This window comes from Bos grunniens, chromosome 7, assembly GCF_055505025.1.
Source record: "Bos grunniens cultivar Pamir isolate PY7600 chromosome 7, Bosgru_T2T1.0, whole genome shotgun sequence".
NCBI classification, from domain to species: Eukaryota; Metazoa; Chordata; class Mammalia; order Artiodactyla; family Bovidae; genus Bos; species Bos grunniens.
In genome coordinates this window covers 96,410,967-96,433,152 of record NC_141171.1, presented here as the reverse complement: position 1 = coordinate 96,433,152, position 22,186 = coordinate 96,410,967, and the positions used below count along the sequence as shown (strand labels likewise).

General features: G+C 41.4%; 1 protein-coding gene across 2 annotated transcripts in view; it reads right to left on the bottom strand.

The window, feature by feature from the left end:
* LNPEP (leucyl and cystinyl aminopeptidase) overlaps window positions 1-22,186 on the bottom strand; it is a 104,349-nt gene that overhangs the window by 52,172 nt on the left and 29,991 nt on the right. For both annotated transcript variants that reach the window (XM_086413245.1, XM_086413246.1), the window contains exons 2-4: window positions 7,970-8,810; window positions 3,060-3,198; window positions 1,433-1,564 (exon numbers count right to left, since the gene is read on the bottom strand). In XM_086413245.1, the coding sequence (XP_086269371.1) occupies window positions 1,433-1,564; window positions 3,060-3,198; window positions 7,970-8,810 (1,112 nt within the window). The remainder of the gene's footprint in view (window positions 1-1,432; window positions 1,565-3,059; window positions 3,199-7,969; window positions 8,811-22,186) is intronic.

Sequence of the window (22,186 nt, the reverse complement as noted above, 5' to 3'; positions counted from 1 at the left end):
CCACTGCTTGTTATGTTCTCCTTCTGAAACTCCAATAATTCACAAATTGTTCTTCTGATGGTGTCCCACAGATCATGCAGGCTTTCTTCACTCTTTTTCCTTTGTTCTGACCAGATAATATAAAACTCACTGTCTTCTAACTCACAAATTCTTTTTCTTGCTTGATCCATTCTGCTGTTGATGCTCTCTCTGTATTGCAATTTTCATTTCATTCATTGTATTTTTCAGACTGAGAATTTTTTTTTTAATGATTTCAATGTCTTTGTTAAACTTCTCATTTTGTTCATGTATTATTTCTTGATTTAATCGAATTGCCTTTTTATATTTTCCAGTAGTTCAGTTTCCTTGGAACAGCTAATCTGAAGTCTTTATTGAGTAAATGGCAGATTTCCACATCTTTGGTATTGGTTACTGGAAGATGACTGTGACCCTTTGGTGGTACTGTGTTTCCTTAAATCGTTGCATTAGTGTTTTCACATCTGAAACAGCAGTCACCTTCTCTGGTCTTTACTGATTGTTCTCTCCAATGCGTCTAAACTTGTATGCTTTGCTCCAAAAGCATACTAGAACTTTTCTGCTAGAAATGTGGACTTCCACAAAGTCTCTATTATCCAAGCATAATTGTCTAAGACTGTTTTACAGAGCTCCCAGACCATAGCCAAAGGGACTACAGTAATTGCGTGGGCCACAGCGGGGTCCACAGCCAGGACTGAGGTCTGTATGCTGAGACCTGATGCACAAGAGGGCAAGGCCCCTCCCAGGTTCTTAGGAATATAGTGCTGGACCCCACATCTTCCACAAAGGCATTTCTGTCCATATATAGATGCCAAATTGTTGTTCCTGGGGCGGGAGAGCAGACAGGGATGAATGAGGGACATTTTATCAAGCCATTATGTGTGTGCATGTCACTCAAATGTGTCCGATTCTTTGCGATCCCATAGACTGTAATGCGCCAGGCTCTTCTGCCCATGGAATCCTCCAGGCAAGAATACTGGAGTGGGTAGCCATTCCCTTCTCCAGGAGATCCTCCCAACCCAGGGATCAAACCCAGGTCTTCCACACTGCAGGCAATTCTTTACCACCTGAGCCACCAGGGAAGTCCCTATCCAGCCACAATGCTGCCACTTATTTCAAATCTAAACAGTCACACAAAACTGTACAGCTCAGTTCTAGAGGCTTTATCGCCTTTACATACTGCCTTACTGAGATTCTCTTAACAAAGTAAGATTCAAAGGAACTAGAAAATCACTGACTTTTCCAGGTATCCAAATAGTAAATAACCACTAAGTAAAATAACAGTTCTGGCATAAAACGTCAGAGTGGTGAATCAAAAGCTTGTGTTTCTTCACACAGCAGTTGCCAGATATCATGAAAGGATTCCTCTCCACCTCTTATAAACAGGTTTCTAAGACAACTGCCATGACGTACGTACCAGGGTTCCGTTTACATCCTGACTCAGATTCTTCATCTCGCCCACGATGAAAGCAACCAGGTAGGTGCTCATCTTCACGCTCTCAAAAAACTCATCCTGAACAAGTCCGTCTTCCAGCACAACTGATGACTTCTACAAGCAAAGCAGAAAACGACAGTTCTGTAACTGTGGGGATACATGACGGTGACATATAAACTGGGCAACTGAAAATTCAAATAGGAAATACGTAGTGAAGATGCTGGCCTATTTTAATCTCTCAGCACAAGTTTCTAAACAGTACGGATCTCAGCCTCAGCCTGCTCTACCTTCCTTCATCTTGAGGACATACTGCATACAGTAAAATCCTTAAAAAGCTCTTAGTTTCAAACCATGGCTTTAAATAAATGTAAGTTAGAGACAGTGACAGTGGCTCTGTGTCTCCCCTTTAAAACACCACCAAAGACAAAAAGCCTTGCTCATGATCTGAGAATACTCATTCTACTGCTACAAAAATCATACATTCACATGAGGAGGAGCTACAGCTGGTTAATCCCTCCAAACGAAAGGCTACGGGATCAAAGATGAGAAGTCACTATAGAAGTCTGCAGTAGACACAAGATGAGGGAACATGTGCAACCTTGCAGGATTTGCCACCCACGAATTTAAAATGTTTTAGGTTCCTAGGCAAGTAAGCACTCCATCTCTCTTAAAGAAAGATTAAGGTAAAGAGTTAAGGTGAGGAGTAGAGCTGCTGAAGTGACGTCCTTGTTGAAGGACAGACCATGTCCTCTTCTGGACTCAAGGGCTGACTCTACAATCAGTTAGATGTTGCTGCTCCTCCCCACCCCCCGTCCCTAGCCACAGGGGTTCTGAGAAGCTTCTATCCAGCTGCATACAGCTCTCAAGTGGCCCAAGTGTTAGCTGCTCAGTCAAGTCCGACTCTTTGCGACCCCATGGACGGTAGCCCATCAGACTCCTCTGTCTGTGGGATTTTTCCAGGCAAGAATACTGCAGTGGGTTGCCATTCCCTTCTCCAGGGGATCCTCCTGACCCAGGGATTGAACCCAGGTCTCCAGCATTGAAGGCAGATTCTTTATCATATGAGCCACCAGCTAACAAAAGGACCCTCTGAGTTCTGTTCAGTGTAAAAACAATTCTGCCTGGTTTCATTCCCACCACCTCCCATGTGGAGCTCACAGCCAAGAAAGACATCCATGTTCTTATTGTTAAACCTCCATGTCACAATATCAACTTTTTCAATAACCAGTAAAACATCAAGGTCAATCGTGATTCAACACTTATCAAATATCACAGTTTAGAATAGCAAATTCACCATGTCTTCAAAAATATCATTGTCTCTTTAGTAGTAGTTCATAGTATTAATATTTACAGAACTTCAGTACAAAGCACACACTTCACATTTCCTGCCTATGCATTCCACATCCAGTCTTTCTCCTCCCGCAAGTGCTTCTCAGGCTGACTTCACAACTGATTCCAGTACATATTTTACTTTTATTAAAGCATTTTAAGAAAGAATGGGAAAGTATACGATTTTAATCATTCTCAGTGGTATGGCAAAGAAGAATCCAAGTATTCATAACAAAGAGACCCATTCAAAAAATTTTACATTCAAGGAACAGAACAGTACCTTAGGCATATTTGATAAAGCAGTGTATTGCTCATCTCTTTTGATCCTGATGACAAATGTGGCTTTAAATGCTGGTTCATCAAAACAAGGAAAAGCAGATCTTGCTGCCAAGGGTTCAAACTGAGTTGCTGCAAAGTACCTAAAACGAATCCAAATCCATCCAACAGTTATTGAGCACCTACTATTCAAAGCACCCTGCCAAGTTCTAGGGATACTAAGATAAATATCATACAAGTCCAGGCATTAAAGGATTTGCAATCAACTGGGAGAGGCAGAGGTTATACAATAGACGGAAAGTTCTCAGGCTGTAAATCATGTCCTAATGGTAAGAACAAAGTAGTGGGAACAAAGGGTAGGGATTCTGCCCAGTGGTAGAGACACTGTAAGAGAACTGCCGACAAAATATGAAGAGGGCCTTTAAAAATGAGGAATATTTGCAAAGGGAGAGAGGGAGAAAGGTATAGTCTAGAAAGAGCAGAAAGCACAAGCAAGGACAGAACAGTGCGTGTTCAGGGACTGGGGGTGGATGTCAACGTGGCTGGAGATGAAGCCACAGAGGTAGGTGACAGCTGGCCACTGAGGTCTTAAAAAGGTTTCTGAGCAAAGAATAGCATGCAAGATGTTCATCCACTGCCCTTATTCATCTGTACAGACTATGACTGGGTAACACTAAACCTCAAACTCACAATCTGCACTAGAACAAAGACGCAAAAACCCAGGCGTCCGACAGTATGCTGGGGTTCTTTACTCTCTTCAGAAGGGAATCAAAATTTTTCCTCCCCCTCCTACAACACAGCTACAACACTTGAGAATTTAACTGTAAGTCCTCAATTAAAGGTTGGTGGAAAAGCATAAATAGACGAGAAATGTAGATTTTTAATTCAGCAGAAGAATAAAGTAGATCTGCATTTGGGAATTCATCCAAACATGGCCATAGAGCTATCGGCACAAATGCGGTGCTGGTGTGCACAAATCAATATAATCAATATAGTCAATATGGTACTTAGACAACCATCACTTTGGAGATGATGGCCTTGCTTCCTCAGGGCTTAGTTTCTACTGATAATTTTTAAAAGGCAAGAGGAAAAGAGTGTAAGATTTAAAGGCAGAAGACCCAAACTCTGCAACTTACCAGCCATGTGACTTAAGCATATCGGTGACCTACATCCCATATCCTTATTTGTGAAACTAGGATTGATGTAGGATCCCTAACCAAACATTTAGGGGTGTTGATTCTATTTCAAAATTCTATTTTGATACTTAACGACAACCACATTTATGCCACAAAGTCCTACACAGGTGTCTATTATAAATACTAGACAGTCATAACTCTTCCTTCGTGCCCAAATAACTACTTCTTAGAGCAAACTGCAAGAATGATAGCAATCAGCACACATGAAACAACTGAAACATGTTTCTGACGTTCTATCTCCTCACTCAACTCCCAAATTCTTACCCAGTTAACAGAAGATTTTGGAAGAGGGCCGCAAGGGACTGGGAGTTGGAGAGGGGGGGCGGGGATAAAGTCTGATGACATTCATACTATTCATATGAGAGTCTACTTGGACCATCATTTTGGATAAAAAACTGGATTATAATGTTCTGAGACCAAAAAGATCTTAAAAGAGATGTTAAAAGAGATGCAATAACAACTCTCTTACACTGAAGTCCCTTTAAGAAGGCTAATTGATGATACTTACAACCTAAGCTAATTACAACCTAATCATGTATGGATGTGAGAGTTGGACTGTGAAGAAAGCTGAGCGCCGAAGAATTGATGCTTTTGAACTGTGGTGTTGGAGAAGACTCTTGAGAGTCCCTTGGACTGCAAGGAGATCCAACCAGTCCATTCTGAAGGAGATCAGCCCTGGGATTTCTTTGGAAGGAATGATGCTAAAGCTGAAACTCCAGTACTTTGGCCACTTCATGCGAAGAGTTGACTCATTGGAAAAGACTCTGATGCTGGGAGGGATTGTGGGCAGGAGGAGAAGGGGACGACAGAGGATGAGATGGCTGGATGGCATCACCGACTCGATGGACGTGAGTTTGAGTGAACTCCGGGAGTTGGTGATGGACAGGGAGGCCTGGCGTGCTGTGATTCATGGGGTTGCAAAGAGTCGGACACGACTGAGCAACTGAACTGAACTAAACAAACTAAGCTGAATACCGCAAAGTTTACTCTCTCATTAGTGACTGCATTTGCCTTCAGAAATACTAGCTGCAGTTTGAGCACCACCTCCAGCAGCACTGAAGACACTTATGAATTAGCTGAGGGTCAGGTAAAAGAATTCGAAGCACTGGTGATAACAATGGGTAAAGAGGTGTGAATGGATGAAGGAGGCAGTGTACCCCAGTGGTTAAGAATATGTGGTCTTTATAGTGAAAATGACTGGATTCGAATTCCCCTCTGCTACTTGCTAGTCAAAAGATGCTGAATAAGTTCTTTCGTGTGCCTCTGCTTCCTCATCTGAAAAGTGAATAAAATATAATTTCTACCCCTTCCTGAGTTTGACAGGATAAAAAACTAAACACACAGCATGCTTGCACCAGCTTCTAGCACTTCAGTTCTCAAGTAAATACGGGCTGCCGTTAACACTGGGATCCAGAAAAGTGCACATGAAGTTCATGAAGACAGGTGAGGGCTGTGAGAAAAAGAAAAAATACCAAAACTCCCAGATCTAGGAAGAAATTGAACTAAGTCATCTTGAAAATGGGGAACTGCTGGAGGATCATAAACCAAAGACCAACGTGGTCAGGTCTGTGCTTCTACAGCTAGTCTGGCAGCCTATGGGAAAGAGAAGGGGAGAGCTGTGGCTGGATTAGAGGTCAGAGATCTAGTTAAGAAGATGCTTCGAGAGTTCAAGAAAACGACACTGAGAGAGGAAGGACAAAGAAATAAAACACATCCCCACCCTAAATTTCTTTACTAGTTTGTTTAGTATCAGTTTGTTATCTAGAACCTTAAGTCTATGGTCAACAGCTCCGCCTCATAGATGACACAGGTTAAAGTTCCTCTACCACAAACAGTGTCAGTACATTTGACACTTACACACACTTTGATTTTCCAATCGATAAGGAATACATTCCTTAGTTACTTTGTTTTGAATTCTAGTTTTCAGATCCCTTGAAAGGTATAAATAATCTTTTAAACTTTTATCTTGTATCAAGATATACAATTAGGTGGGGCACTCATTTTATGGAACCAGGTAAGTAAATAAATTTATATATGTTTTCTGGAACAGCAGAGTTTGAAAAAATACTCTATTTCTTAATTGTAAGAATCTGTCTTCCATTTCTCTAGCATTTTTCACCACTCAATCCAGCCCATAGCAAGAGTCAACAAGTGACATATTCAAGAGCACCACTCTTCCCATTACATACAGGCGGGCCCAAGAGAGCCCAAGGGCAATAATCTGAATGGAAGAGGTGACTAGGGGATTTATTCAAAGACTTGCCACATACTAAGAACACTGTTTCTATATATACCCTATAATTCCTAGAAGATGATGGAGATTATAGAAGGAGAAGTAAAGCCAAGAAGCCCCAAACTACCACTGCAACTTAAATTTGCTTTTTATGTCAGATCTCACGGTGAGAGCCAGTAGGCCATTTATTTTTAAAACATTACATTAAGGGGAAAGAGAAAAATTACTTATCTGAATAGGAGTAAAGACTTTGCTCATCTTTTTCTCTATTTAAGAAGGATCAAAACACTTTAGATTTAAAATATTCATCTATTGTTCTCAACATATCAACATGCATTAGCCAAATGGCCAGCATCAGTAATTCACTGGTTTGCAAAGGAATATGAGAGAATGCTCCAAGGCATTAGGCATATCTGACAAGGAATTTGGACATGTAAGAGAACTGACATTACTGCTACTGAAGAATGACCTGTATGCACCTGTGCTCTGCATCCTTCCAGAAATTCAAGCTGTATCTGTCTATGAACACTAAGGTTAAACAACAGAAAGTTGTTGTTGTTCAGTCTCCCAGTCGTGTCTGACTCTTTGTGACCCCATGGACTGCAGCACGCCAAAGAACAAAATATGTGGTCTAAATGGGAAGTTTAGGAATTTTATGTTTTAAGTCCCTTTTTTAAAATTAAAATTATAAAATTTCTTTCTTAAAATTTCCATCAGAAATCCAAAATAGAGTGGCACTAAAAGAAATAAACCAGCAAAAATTAAAGATGCTAAAAGTGAGATATATACATATATATATATATATATCTATATCTAAGTTTACAGCACTTCTTCATGCTTCCTTTCTCTATCTCGGTAAGCACCTCCTAAAAGTTTCCACATAATAGCAAAATAAGTCTTAAGGGATAATCAATATTTTCCACTCTGCTTCACATAGAGACCTTGTAAGGGGACAGAAACTAGATTCATAAGATATGAAAAGCTCAAGATAATGTAAGTTCTTGTAACTGAGAATGTAAGTGATACAATCTTTAGCCATTTCCTTCCGTCAGCAAGCCCCTACCTCCACCACGACACATGACGTTGTCATGATATATGCTCAGGGTTTTGACTGAAAGAGCATAGTAGTGATAGGTGCTTGGTCGTGTCTGACTCTCTGTGGCCCCATGGACTGTAACCCACCAGGCTCCTCTGTCCATGGGATTCTCCAGGCAAGAATACTGGAGTGGGTTGCCATTCCCTTCTCCAGATGATCTTCCAGACCCAGGAATCAAACCCGGGTCTCCTGCATTGCAGGCAGACTCTTTACCGTCTGAGCTACAGTATACTCTTTCAAATCACCATTCTATTATTTTGCACCTAATCTCTTAAAAATAATAATAATAATAATAATTGCAGTCAATGTCGCTGATGTGGGCAAAGAGATCCATATTGCAGAAGTCATCAGAGAGCAAAGAAGCAGAATCACTGAAGAGGGCTACATACTTTTTCTCATTACTTTCGTCTCTGTAGGAGATGCCATAAAAGCCATAGTAAGAACTAGATATGTTTGCCGAATACTCGATCTTCAAGGTATAATTGTGCCCTTCAAGCAGGGTCTCGGGGGCAACAATGGCGATTTGTTCATGCAGTGGGTACTCCAGGACGTCAACTTCTTTTTCCTGGCTTGAAACCGCGGTCATAAAAGTCACTCTGGAAATGTTGTGGCCTGTGCTGTGAAGAATGATGTTCCACGTGGCCTGAAGGGCCTGAAGCGAAATCGTCACAGAACCCCTGAACGTCATCGAGGTGAGGTTTGGGTGGAGGGTCAGGTCATAGCGCACTGGCGTAACGGCAGTGGGCAGCCTGATTTGGGCCCACGGAAACAACTTTCCATTTGTTGCGATGGGCTGAATCGGTTCCACGGGTCGGTTTTTTTTATGGCAGCCTTCTTTGGTAAAGGTACACCTGGGCAGGAAGTAAATCGCCACGATTATAGCAACAGCAAGTAGGATGATGAAAACACAGACCCCTATGGTCCTGGCAGAGGGCGCTGGGCAAGTCCCATCCGAGTTCTGCCGGTAGCCGGCCGCGCTGTTTCGGAGGCCCGAGCTCCTGTTCATGAAGGACATGCCCAGAAGCTTTGCAGACGACTCGTAGTCCTCTTCGTCCTCATCCAGCTCATGCTCGCCGAGGCCCCGCACCAGCAGTCGTGAGCCCCGGGGCTCGTACTCCACCTCGTCAGGCTCCAGAGGATGTAAACAGGGCTCTTTGGCTAAATCCACCACATCTGGTTCTTCCTCAAACATGCTGTTTTCAATCATATTCCTGGGGAGCTGAAGCCGATCTAAAAAAAAAAAAAAAAACACCAAAACATAAGGACCAGGCACAGAGTTAGGGGAGATAGGGCATAATAAAAGGTCTACTAGCAAGACCACATTTAATCTAAGGATTTTTTTTAAAATCACTGAGACTTATTTCTATTTCAGAGCTACTGAATTAGATGACACTTGTAATATTCTGGTATTATTCATTAAAAACTCAATTATAGGTAACAACATATCACAGTAATGAAATAAGAAAGCTAAATACACAGGCTAGTATCAAAAAAAAAAAAAAAAGGCAGCTGAGATTAAATACTGATTTCTTGAATACACTCCTACCCAACAACCTGGGCCCTTGTCCTGAGGGAACAGGGAAGCCTGGTGTGCTGCAGTCCATGGGGTCGCAAAGAGTCAGACACGAGTTGGCGACTGAATGACAAGTCTGAGCAGCACCAGTCCAAGCCTTCTTCACGGTGAGATCCTGGCAGCACTGGACACGGCATCCCGGCGTGTGCTCTGGCCACCCCAGACTGCTCACTAATCTGAGCCAAGCCAGGCGGCTCTTCTATTTCATCCTCCATGTCTGTTTTCCTCGCTGGTCCCTTTGCCTGCAGTGTCATCATTTCCCCCACCCTAGTTCACGGAGTGAACACCTGTTATTCCACAACTCAACTTGCTACCGTGTAAATTAAGAAAAAGTTATTTTCTTATTTTTCCCTTTCTCTTTATTACCTTTCAAAAATACATTTTCTTTTCATCTTGCTCCTTTCACTTTTGGGGGGGCATAGAGACCCCCATGAGGTTGCCTTTTCCTATCTCCTCTCCATCCCCTAATTTATAAAACCTATGCTACTTTTAGTCAAGGCTATGGTTTTTCCAGTGGTCATGTATGGATGTGAGAGTTGGACTGTGAAGAAAGCTGAGCACTGAAGAATTGATGCGTTTGAACTGTAGTGTTGAAGAAGACTCTTGAGAGTCCCTTGGACTGCAAGGAGATCCAACCAGTCCATCTAAAGGAGATCAGTCCTGGGTGTTCACTGGAAGGACTGATGAAGCTGAAGCTCCAATACTTTATTCACCTGATGTGAAGAGCTGACTCACTGGAAAAAGACCCTAATGCTGGGAAAGGTTGAAGGCAAGAGAAAAAGGGGATGACAGAGGATGAGATGGTTGGATGGCATCACCGACTCGATGGACATGAGTTTGGGTAAGCTCTGGGAGTTGGTGATGGACAGGGAGGCCTGGCGTGCTGCAGTCCACAGGGTTGCAAAGAGTCAAGACACAATCAAGCGACTGAACTGACTGACTGGTGCTACTTTTATAGTTTTCTTTGAATAAAACTTTTAATCACTTTCTAGGTGTATGGGTTCAGCAATCTGCCATCCACCCATCTCATATGAATGATCTAGAAATGGAAAAAAGGTCACAGTTATAACATCCTGCTTTGGGAATTTAATCTCCTAAACATCCTTCAGTGCTCCAACTTCTTGTGACCTAATTGTGTTTTGTTTTGATAGTTGATTGTGTTTGAGATCACAGACTTCATTAATAGAGCGAATATTACCATAATGGAACTCAAAAACTTTTTGTAAAACTTTTAATAAAATCTCAGTAGTTAGAAATTTTCTGTGGTAGTTTTTTAATTAATTATTTTAACTGGAGGATAGTTACAATATTGTGGTGGTTTTTGCCATACATCGACATGAATCAGCCACGGATGAACACACGTCCTCCTATCCTGAACCCCTCTCCCACCTTCTGTGGCCGTTTTAAGTACCTGGTACAGTGGTGCAGATTGGTTGCTTCATTTGCTTTTTCATTAAAAGGCCATTCTGACTTTTTTATCTCCTATGGGACGATGATGTTCTCTTAGGCATTTGCCCACGTGTTCTCTCAGGCCTGATGCAGACAACCATGGGGTCTGAGCTGCTGCTAAGTCGCTTCAGTCGTGTCCAACTCTGTGCAACCCCATAGACGGCAAGCCCACCAGGCTCTGCCATCCCTGGGATTCTCCAGGCAAGAACACTGGAGCAGTACAGTTTAATTTAATAAATTACTAAACTAACTGTAAGTATCAGTTCAGTCAGTTCAGTTCAGTCGCTCAGTCATGTCCAACTCTTTGCGACCCCATGAATCGCAGCACACCAGGCCTCCCTATCCATCACCAACTCCTGGAGTTCACCCAGACTCATGTCCATCGAGTCAGTGATGCCATCCAGCCATCTCATCCTCTGTCGTCCCCTTCTCCTCCTGCCCCCAATCCCTCCCAACATCAGAGTCTTTTCCAATAAGTCAACTCTTCGCATGAGGTGGCCAAAGTACTGGAGTTTCAGCTTTAGCATCATTCCTTCCAAAGAAATCCCAGGGCTGATCTCCTTCAGAATGGACTGGTTGGATCTCCTTGCAGTCCAAGGGACTCTCAAGTATAGTCTCAGCTTAATAATTTAGAGCATTCCCATGCCTGAAGTCCACCCCCTGAGAACTTCATCTTTGTGTCTTTGATTCCTCAGCCATGCCCTGTTTAAAGCCAAGGGGTATCCTGCAGTCTGACCATTTTACCATCTCCTACTGCACTTCATTAACTTCCAGTCTTTTGACTGGGGCTTAGTCAGATGCCTGCCCACATCCAGATAACTTAATTTAATTATTTATCACCCAATCAGATTAATACCTATGTGGAATTTTAAACTTTCAGAAATAGAGCACACCACTTCATCTGCTATATTTTTACTGCGTATTAGAAGGCAATCTTTTGTATGCATGTACAATCATATCAAGTTAAATATATCAAACCAAGGAAAAATACTTTTATTACAGGTAGCCCATGAAGACTGTACTTCCGAGCCTATTTAAGAAATCTTGCTTTGGGTTCTTAAGTGAGTACACTTTGATCTCAGCATTAAAATTTGAGGGTAACACATGACTACCCATTGCTCTAAAGGGATTTTTTTTTGCATTTAAAGAAGGGATCCTAAAGAAACAGGAAATTTTCTAAAACTTCTTAAATCTACATACACAAGCTATCTATAAGCCCAAGGCAAAGAAGGTCCTAGTTGAACTATTTCGGTTTCAAACAACATAGGCCCACGTGGTTATGATCTAAGAAAATGGAAGATATTTCTTTTCATCAGATACTGCGAACTGGTGCTCCTTGACGTTGTCTGTGGACCAGCACCAATCTGCAAACTGTTTGTTATCCATCTGCAATAGGCCACATGAAGAATATCGATATTTTAAAACTTTTTTAGCACATTTACAGTAATGTTATATTTAACAAATTCAGTACTTTTAAAATGGAGCTTATATTTTTTCAATTTTCCAATGATTCATTTTTTATATGATATACAATTTCTACAACAGATTAAAAATTAAAAAGCAAAAACCCAGGAACCTTGATTCTCCAGCTCAGGTGATATGAGAAGCAATGGGCTGGACTATCAGCATTACTGGCAACTCAGGTGGATACAAAGTTAACAACTATGTCAGCAGTGGGAGTGATAAGGAGGGAACAACAGATGACAAGTCGTGTTAAAGAGTGAGAATACACAGGAACTGATGCTCTGCTGGGCTGGATGATGGAGACAGAAGGATGATGGAGATAGGCCTGCAGGATGGAGGCAGAGGAAGTTTATGTCAACCGCCTATGCACATTCTGGCTTGGATAATGAAGAGGGAATGCCAGCCACTGAGATGAGAACACAGGTTTCATATTCCCCCCGTTGGTTTTCTGGGGGGAAGCGGGGGAAGGGAGCAGCAAGAATGGAGTTACGAGATGGCATCTGGTATGGGACATGACATACTTATGTGACAGAGAGCCAGGTGGAGACGATTGCGTAATAGCATATTATAGCAGTAAAGGGGCTTCCCAGGTGGCTCAGTGGTAAAGCATCCACCTGCCAATGCAGGAGACGCGGGGGGTTCGATCCCTGGTGTGGGAAGATCCCCTGGAGGAGGAAATGGCAACTCACTCCAGTATTCTCGCCTGGAGAATCCCAAGGACAGTTCATAGGGTCGCAGAGTCACACACCACTGAGCACACACGCATGCAAAGCACTGAAAGCCTCACTGTAAGACAGAGCTTCAAACCCTGGCTCTTCCACTGACTGCTTGATCTTAAACAGGTTACCAAACATCCCTGAGTTTCAATTTCCTCACCTATAAATATGGAAAACAGTACTGCTTTGTAAGTCTGTTACAAGGATTATGTTATGTGGGCCTGGACTCAAAAGAAGGATCTGGGTGGAAGATTCAGGTTTCAGAATTAGCTGTGTTTATTTAACTGAGGATTAAAATCATGCAGATAGATGAGACTACTGAAGGGATGTAAGCGTCAGAGAGCGTTACTATTTAAGAGGGGCCGCAGAGGAGGAGAAGTACCAGAGGCAGGAAAATCAGGACAGTAGAAAGCAAAGGAAGAGTTCATGAAGAAGGAAGTGGCTGGCGTTGAATGTCTTAGGGAGGTCACGCACGATGAAGCCAAAGAGAGGCCACTAGATCTGGCAACCTGCGAACCAGTGACTTTTTACGAGGCGACTGCAGAGGTGGGCAAGTGAAAGCCTGACTTCAGAGGCCCAAATAAAGAAGGGAAAGTTAACAAAGCCAGGTAGTAAGTGCTGCAGGCAGTTCTTTTGAGCACACAGCTGTACATCAAGAAAGAAACACAGGGTCAAACTAAAAGAAAATTGGCATACAGAAGTGTTAAATCCATTTGCTTTTGTTTGGTGGCCTGTGTCTAAGGTGGAAATAACCTAAGTGTGTATTTGCACATTTATGTGCATTTTACCATAATTAAAAATAAAAAGCAAGTGAAAACTTTTTTTAAAAAAAGAAAGGGAGAGCAGATGGTTAATCCAGGGTTAAACATGTAGGGAGGATGTGGTGAGAGACAAAGGGGAAAATACACAAAGAGTAAGTGATTAACCGAGGTGTTCAATTTAGAAAACAGGACAGAAAGCAAAGCTACGGCAAACGACACGGTCAAGAGTCAAATAAAAGGAGCAAACTTCCCACAGACATTAATCCCTTTAAATTGCTATCACATTTTCTGAGAAAATGAAGTTTTAAAGGATGTATTTTCAAATCAACAAGCCAAAACAACTTTAAAAGAATAAACCTAATCTAAATTAAGGCTTGTTGGGCAGATACAAGAATTGGTATATTCAATTAGGTACTATAGCAACATGCAATATTCAAACTAGGCCCTAACAATAAAGGATTATTCTTCTTCTGAGGCCCTTATGACATATTTAAATAGAGGGAAAAGCTCCATGTGTGAGACAGCATTTACATCTTCTAGATGATTTCTAAATGGAAACCATTCAATTTCTGAAAAAGATGGCTAATTATCAACTAAAGTAACTATTTCTCTAATGAGCAGTCCTTTTCTATCAAAAAGAGGTTTTATTTTAAAGAAGTTTAAGGTGCAAAAGAAAATAGAAAGATTAGAATTTATAACAAAAAAAGTGATTCTTCTATACAAGTCTAATCTGGCAAAACATTACCCAATCCCCCAACCACACTCAAAGAAAACCTCTTGCTATTAACCACAAGGCCCACTTTAAGTCAGGAGTTTAGGTATATCAGTATCTCACCATTGAAGGGCAGTCATTAGCACTGTATATAAGTTTGGAAGAAGTTTTAAGTAGTCCCTTTTCTGGTAACATCCTGTTTGCTTATACCACAAGGTACAAGCAGTGTCATAAAACACAAACACAGAGTCCGACATGCATTCCTACTTTTACCACTAATAACAGTGCATTTTCACAAACTGCACTTAATTTTTCAGTTGACAGGACCAAGGTCACAGCCCAGGATGCAGGATCCAAGTAAGGTCATTCTCTCTTCCCTTCCCCTCACCCTCCTTGTCTCCCTTGAGAAGACAGAAGACAAGTAAATGGATAATTAGGGGTGGGAGGTGGGAAGATCAGAGAGAAATGGTTCGGTTCATGAACACCATAAGCTCACTTTACCTATTTGGTTCCAAGAGTGACTAAGATTTATTTTGCCCTTTCATGCTACCCTAAGGTTCACTTTAATGCATGTACAAATGCCGTGGGAGACTTCCACCTTCAGTATGACAGAGTAATTGGTCCCAGACTTTTCCTCCTCTCATAAACAACTGGACAAAATAATGCAACTATTTTCAGGTACCAGCTAAGAGACGGGGCAAGAATGTGACCTCCGAAAGAAGGAAAGGGTCATCAGGCCACATCTGCTTGGTGCTCTGCCTTGGGGGTATTTTTCTGACTGTAGTACAGTGAGCTGGATTCCAGGCAGAGGAGGGCTGGGAGGCAGAGATAGGGTCCTGGGGAGGAGGGAGTTATACAGAGGGGGACCACAGAAGTTTGTATAAGGGTTTCCTGAGAGTCTTTAACCAATGCAGGACATGTAACTACACAGGGCTTACAAAAGAGTGGCTGTATTAAGGTTAACAGAAATACGAGAGGTCAAGCGACTTAAGGGAAAGACTGGCAGTCTAACCCAGTCCAAACAAAGAGAACTCATTAACACTCTGGGCATGAAACACAAGGAAGGCTTCGCTTTAGGAGTAAAAACATACCCCAGGATAAGGCCTACTCTAGACATACGCTAACAAAGCCTAAAACTAAGCCCTAATAGAATCCACAGCAGAAACAGAATTTGGAGGATGAGCCTTGCTAAGGTAAAGGGGCCTGGGGAAAAACCTTGAGAGTTCCACAGATCAGCCATGGCAAAATATAAAGCTAAGCCTATACAAGATCAGTCAGTAACTAAACTGCCTACTAAAACAAAAATCAACACCCTACAAAGCCATTTTTAAAAAACACAGTATCTAAAGTAGGTAAAAACTTTAGATCAGCTATTATAAATATGTCTCAAAAAGTCAAGGACATTCTGTTTAAAAACAACAACAGAAAAGAATATATGAACAGATGGGAATCTCAGAAAAATCAAAACTAGAAAAAAGAACCAAATGGGAGGGGGAAAAAAAAAAAGGAAATTCTAGGACTGAAAGGTTCAATAACTAAAATGAAAAAGTCATTGAATAGATATTTTTTTCATCTTTTATCAGTATATCCAATTAACAATGCTGTGATAGTTTAAGGTGATCATCGAAGCAACTTGGCCATAGCTATACATGTACCCAGTCTCCCCCAAACTCCCCTCCCATCCAGGCTGCCCCATAACACTAAGTGGAATTGCATGTGCTAGTTGGTTGTCCATTTCAAATAGAGGTCACTGAATAGACGTTAAGAGTGGATTTGAGATAGCAGAAGACAGAGTCTATGAACTTGACAGATCACTGCCAATTACAAATTTGAGGAATAAAGAGGAAAAAAAGATTTGCAGAAAAATGAACATAGCATCAGACATTTGTAGGACAGTATCAGTCTAACACGTATGTACTAACAGCCCCCCCAAAAAGACCACAAGAATAAAAGCAGAAAAGATATCTAAAGAAATAATTGTTAAAATTGTATTGTTTGATGAAAACACTATTTTATCATATCCAAAGAGCTCATCAAACTCCCAAGACAATAAATACAAAGAAAATCATATCTAGTTTAATCATGGTTGAACTGCTGAAAATCAAAGATAATGAGAAAATCAGTAAAAGGACCCCAAAACAATATGTTACATACAGGAGAAAAATAATGCAAAGAACACTAACTTCTCATCACAACAACGGGGACCAGGAGATGACAGAACATTTTTAAAGGACTAGAAGAAAAAAAAAAAAAAATCCATTCAGAATTCTCTATCTAGTGAAAAATCCTTCAAAAACAAGATAAACATATTTTCAAATAAAATGAAAGCTGACAAAGTTCTTCTCAAGCAGATGTGCACTACAAGAAATTACAAAAAAACAGTACTTCAGGATGGAGGGAAACAATACCATATGGAAATTCAGGTCTTCAGGAAGGAAAGGAGGATACCAAAAATGATGAATGCTGCTTCTGCTGCTGCTTAGTCGCTCAGTCATGTCCGACTCCTAGCGACCCCATGGACTGCAGCCTACCAGGCTCCTCCGTCCATGGGATTTTCCAGGCAAGAGTACTGCAGTGGAGTGCCATTGCCTTGTCCAAAATGATGAGTAAGTTACCAAAAAGTAAGTTTATATTTTTTACTTTTCTTAAAGTTTCCTTAAAAGACTCTTTTAAACAAGAATAACATGCAAGTAGTTTTGAACAGAAATAAAAGATATGACAAGAGCATGAAAAGTGGAGAGGGTGAATAAGGAGAGTTACATTAAATTATATTTGTGAATTGAGAAGATAAAATGGATGTGTCAAGTGAGGGGTTGGAGGTGTGAAGTAGGAAGTAAGAAAAGTCAGGGGTAAAATGTCAAGTGATATGATTCTGACTATAAACAGACTTTAAAAAGTTAAGGTTGCATATTATTAGCCCTAGAATAATCAATGAAAAAGTAACTTAAAACATGCATAGCAAAGAAACTAATAGAATAAATAAAATGAAGTATTAAAAAATAGCCAATTACCCAAAAGAAGGCCTTAGAAGAGAAAAACAAAAAGGGACCAATGAAAACAATGGCAAAAGGGTGGACTTAAAACCACTTACATAAATAATTACATGAACTATTAATGGATTAAACAGCCAACAAAAGGGCGGAGATTATCATATTTAAACAACCAAGATTGAACTATACACTGTCTATAAGAGATGAATTAAAAATTAAAAGACAAATAGGTTAACAAAATAGAATGAAATTCATAATGATAAAAGCAGAAATTTATCAGCATAAGACACCATTCTTAAACATGTATGTACACAATAATAAAGCTTCAAAATTCATAAACAAAAAGTGGCAAAACTCAAGAGCAAAACAAAAACATTCACAACTATAACCGGAGATTTTATAATTTCTCTTCATACTAGTTAGAACAAGTAGGCAACAAATAAGTAAAGCAACAGGATATGTGAGAGATGCTATCAACCAACGTGGCCTAATTGACATTTACAGAACATTATACCAAATAACTACAGAATACATGAGTCATTTACCAAGATGATCACATGCTGGGCCATAAATCTCAATAAATTTCAAAAGACTGAACTAGACTTTTTTTAAAGACTATGTTCTCTGACCAAAAAACCAGTAATAGTAAATCCAGACAATCTCTAGATAGATATTTGGAAAATAGAAAATACACTTCTAAATAATCCAGGAGTCCAAGATAAGCCACAAGGAATTCAGAAAATATTTAAAGTAAAAACACAACTTGTCAAAACTTGAGAGAAATTTACTGCTATATTAGAAAAAGGTTTAAAATCAATGAGCTAAGTTTCTACCCTTAAGAAGCTGGGGGGAAAGAAGCAAATTAAACCTAAGGAGAAACAATAAAGGGCAGAGCTCAATAAACTAGAAAACAGAGTCACAACAGAAAGTCAAACAAAACACACTGGTGGAGGGCAAGGAAGCAGTGTTACTGGCTGTAATTCATATTCTCCCAGAAACTGGCCTAAAAAGCCATATATATCAAGTCCTGCTGGATCTCCAAGAGCAGTTTCTACTACTCAAAGGTCTATTTAGGCTCATTACAGAGACAGATCAGAACTGGGTCCTGAGCTAGAGACAGAGGTGCTCTTTAACAAGCCCAAAAGTCTTAGGCGTGTCCCTCTTTCAAGAAGACCTGGAAAACACAGAAATATTTAGCCAGTGATAATGCTGCTGCTGCTGCTGCTGCTGCTAAGTCGCTTCAGTTGTGTCCGACTCTGTGCGACCCCATAGACGGCAGCCCGCCAGGCTCCCCCATCCCTGGGATTCTCCAGGCAAGAACACTGGAGTGGGTTGCCATTTCCTTCTCCAGTGCATGAAAGTGAAAAGTGAAAGTGAAGTTGCTCAGTCGTGTGTGACTCTTAGCGACCCCATGGACTACAGCCCACCAGGCTCCTCCGTCCATGGGATTTTCCAGGCAAGAGTACTGGAGTGGGGTGCCACTGCCTTCAAAAATACTTATGTTCTACTCCTCCTCTTAAATAGAAACCTAGAGAATGTTTTTTTGTGTATGTGGGAGTGGGATAGTAAAACTAAGTATTTAAAATGGATTAGAGAGCTCGGAGAAGGCAATGGCACCCCACTCCAGTACTCTTGCCTGGAAAATCCCATGGATGGAGGAGCCTGGTGGGCTGCAGTCCATGGGGTTGCTAAGAGTCAGATACGACTGAGTGACTTCACTTTCACTTTTCACTTTCATGCACTGGAGAAGGAAATGGCAAGCCACTCCAGTGTTCTTGCCTGGAGAATCCCAGGGACGGGGGAGCCTGGTGGGCTGCTGTCTATGGGGTCGCACAGAGTCAGACAAGACTGATGCGACTTAGCAGCAGCAGCAGCAGCAGTGGCAGAGAGCTACTTTTTAAAGAAAGGAGCTTCCCAGGTGGTACGTGATAAAGAATCTGCCCAAGAATACAAGAGATGCGGGTTTGATCCTTGGGTCAGGAAGATCCCCTGGACTAGGAAATGGCAACCCATTCTAGTAGTCTTGCCTGGTGAATTCTATGGACAGAGGACGTGACAGGCTACAGTTCATAGGTTTGCAAAGAATAGTACATGACTGAACCCTGAGCACACACACACACACACATTTAAAGCAAAACTCTTATGATTGCTTCAAAAGTAAAGAAAAAAAAAGCAAAAAACTATACTTGAGTCATTATTTCTGTATTTAGATTTTTGTATATTTTTCTCTTAAAAAGTGAACCCCCTTTTTAAGTTTCCATTTAAAATTTTAGCTGAGTACTTTCTCAATAGGAAAAATGCCACGGGTCAGGGAGGGTGGGGGGTGGGCGGGGAAAGAGGCCTCATTTTTAAGCATTGGATTTAAAGTGCCGACTTCATTTAGGGTAATGACAACCTTGACTCTCATTATGCAGAAACACAACCATCTGGCAGTAGTTCAGGTTTCAGCTCTGTGAAAGGAATCTCCATAGCTAGCACCTTTGTCCTAAATCTCAGTGACCCGATGCCCAAAACTATATATAAACTCAGTCGGTCCTTGGCGCTAAGCCACGCTTCCACACATCCCGGAAGCGCACACAGCCCCGTGCACAGGGCCTGCTCCGCCTCTGACCCACAGTGAGACCATGGCATGTTGCAAACATCTCAGTTTCCCTCAAGCACGCATGGCTGCTGTGGCCACTTCATCTTTGTACCCATAGCCCACCCTCCTCCCTCTCCTCGCCCACAAGCCTTTCTTTTCCCCGCCCTCTTTAAGACACTAGTCCAGTGTAATCTTTTCAAATCCCTAGGTTTTCAGCTTTTTAAAATCAATTCAACTATTGCTGGAACAAATGTCCTACTCTGACCCGTTCCACTACTCTCCCTAAAATAGTTCCATTCTGTCGCTCGTGTCCGACTCTTTTCGACCCCATGGACTACAGCACTCAGGCCTCCCTATTTATCACCAACTCCCGGAGTTTACTCAAACTCCTGTCTATTGAGTCAGTGATGTCATCCGACCCTCTCATCTTCTGTCGTCCCCTTCTCCCACCTTTAATCTTTCCCAGCATCAGGGTCTTTTCCAGTGAGTCAGCTCTTCGCATCAGGTGGCCAAAGTATTGTTTGTACCATAAAAATTAAGATGCCTAACTCTTCTCTTGGGATGAAAAGGTTAGAAGGACTGCAATAATAACATACTTAAATGAGCCCTGAAAAAGTGAAGCCAGTGAGTCTTCCACCGATATTACTTTCTCGAAGTAGGGTAACTCCTTGGACAATCTAGGAAAAGCAACTTGATTTATAGCAAACTTGACATTATCTAGTCATCATTCTAAAACAATCCTGCCAACCTGGAGGATGACCCAGGACAGGCTTGCTTGGTGCCACTGTCCATGGCACTTTATTTATAATTAGACTGTGCAGTGTTAATTATTCTGGCTGCCCTGCCAATGTTCTACAGAGACTACAGGGAGAGATCAAAACAATCATTCCCGAATTATGAGTCACTGTACCCTCTCCAACTACACACTGCTGCTGCTGCTAAGTCGCTTCAGTCGTGTCCGACTCTGTGCAACCTCACAGATGGCAGCCCACCAGGCTCCGCCATCCCTGGGATTCTCCAGGCAAGAACACTGGAGTGGGTTGCCATTTCCTTCTCCAGTGCATGAAAGTGAAAAGTGAAAGTGAAGTCGCTCAGTCGTGTCCGACTCTTAGCAACCTCATAGACTGCAGCCCACCAGGCTCCTCCGTCCATGGGATTTTCCAGGCAAGAGTACTAGAGTGGGGTGCCATTGCCTTCTCTGCTACACACTGCTGGAAGCCCTCAAACCTGGAAGATGGAAGCTGTGCACACTACTTGTGCACACATGCTTATCTAGCTCTCACATTTAGGATGAGTTCCAATACCTGTTACCTATACTTTCCAAAATACATTTTAATCCTGGCAACTTTTTGCCTATCAAAGGATTAGGGGTTGAGAAGGAGTTTAGAAAATTTTCAAGTCCTGGTTTATCCCATAGAGAAGAGAATTTCTGCGTCAGTAAACTATAATTTAAAATTTTGCTTCACACTTAGATAATTGCTCCAGGGAGGGGCTCTTATCTCATTCATCTTTGTGTGCCTAGTGCCTACCAGGGCAGAAGCCTGCAATAAGCTTGAAATCAAAATAGCAATACCCAACACATTAAAATGAAGCATTAATTAAAGAAAATCACGTCCATTTTCACTCATAAAATCTTTGAGAGCTGAAGCTTGGAATAAAACAAGGTTAATATGCTAGCTATGAGGTTAAGAAAGTTCTTCTAACACCTGCTCTGAGGCTAGGTTTAGTACTATTTCAGTGATTATTAGCTCTGAGTCATTGCAATTCATTTTTACTGGACACTGATTCTTCAGACTACATTTCCTCTTCTTTCCTCAAAGCCAGCATATAATTTAAATCAATTGTGGTTTAGGAGGCATAAAGTATAGTGAAGAGAAATTGGAGGTTCTAATTCTGACTCCATCACTTGATGTGTGTTGGAACCTCAGTCTCCTCACTGTTAAAATGGGAATAATAACTGCTCTGTCTGCTTTATCATAGGGGTCAAATAAGGTAAGTGGGTCAACAACACTTTGCAAATTATTTGCTGCTGCATTAACAGTCTATTGCTAATATACTACCTTGGAGAAGGAAATGGCAACCCAGTATTTTTGCCTGGGAAATCCCATGGACGGAGGCACCTGACAGGCTACAGTCCAGGAGGTCGCAAAGAGTCAGACACAACTTAACGACTGAACAACAGCAGCAATGTATTATCTAACTAGGGTAGGAATTTCAAAATCATAAGCAAATAAATGGATCTTCTACCTTTTAGTCAAGCACACTAGTATTTCTCTTTAAGATCCACCAATATAATTTCCTCCCTCACATCTTTTATTATAAAATATGATGCTTAAATGTCATTACAGTATATATTAGTA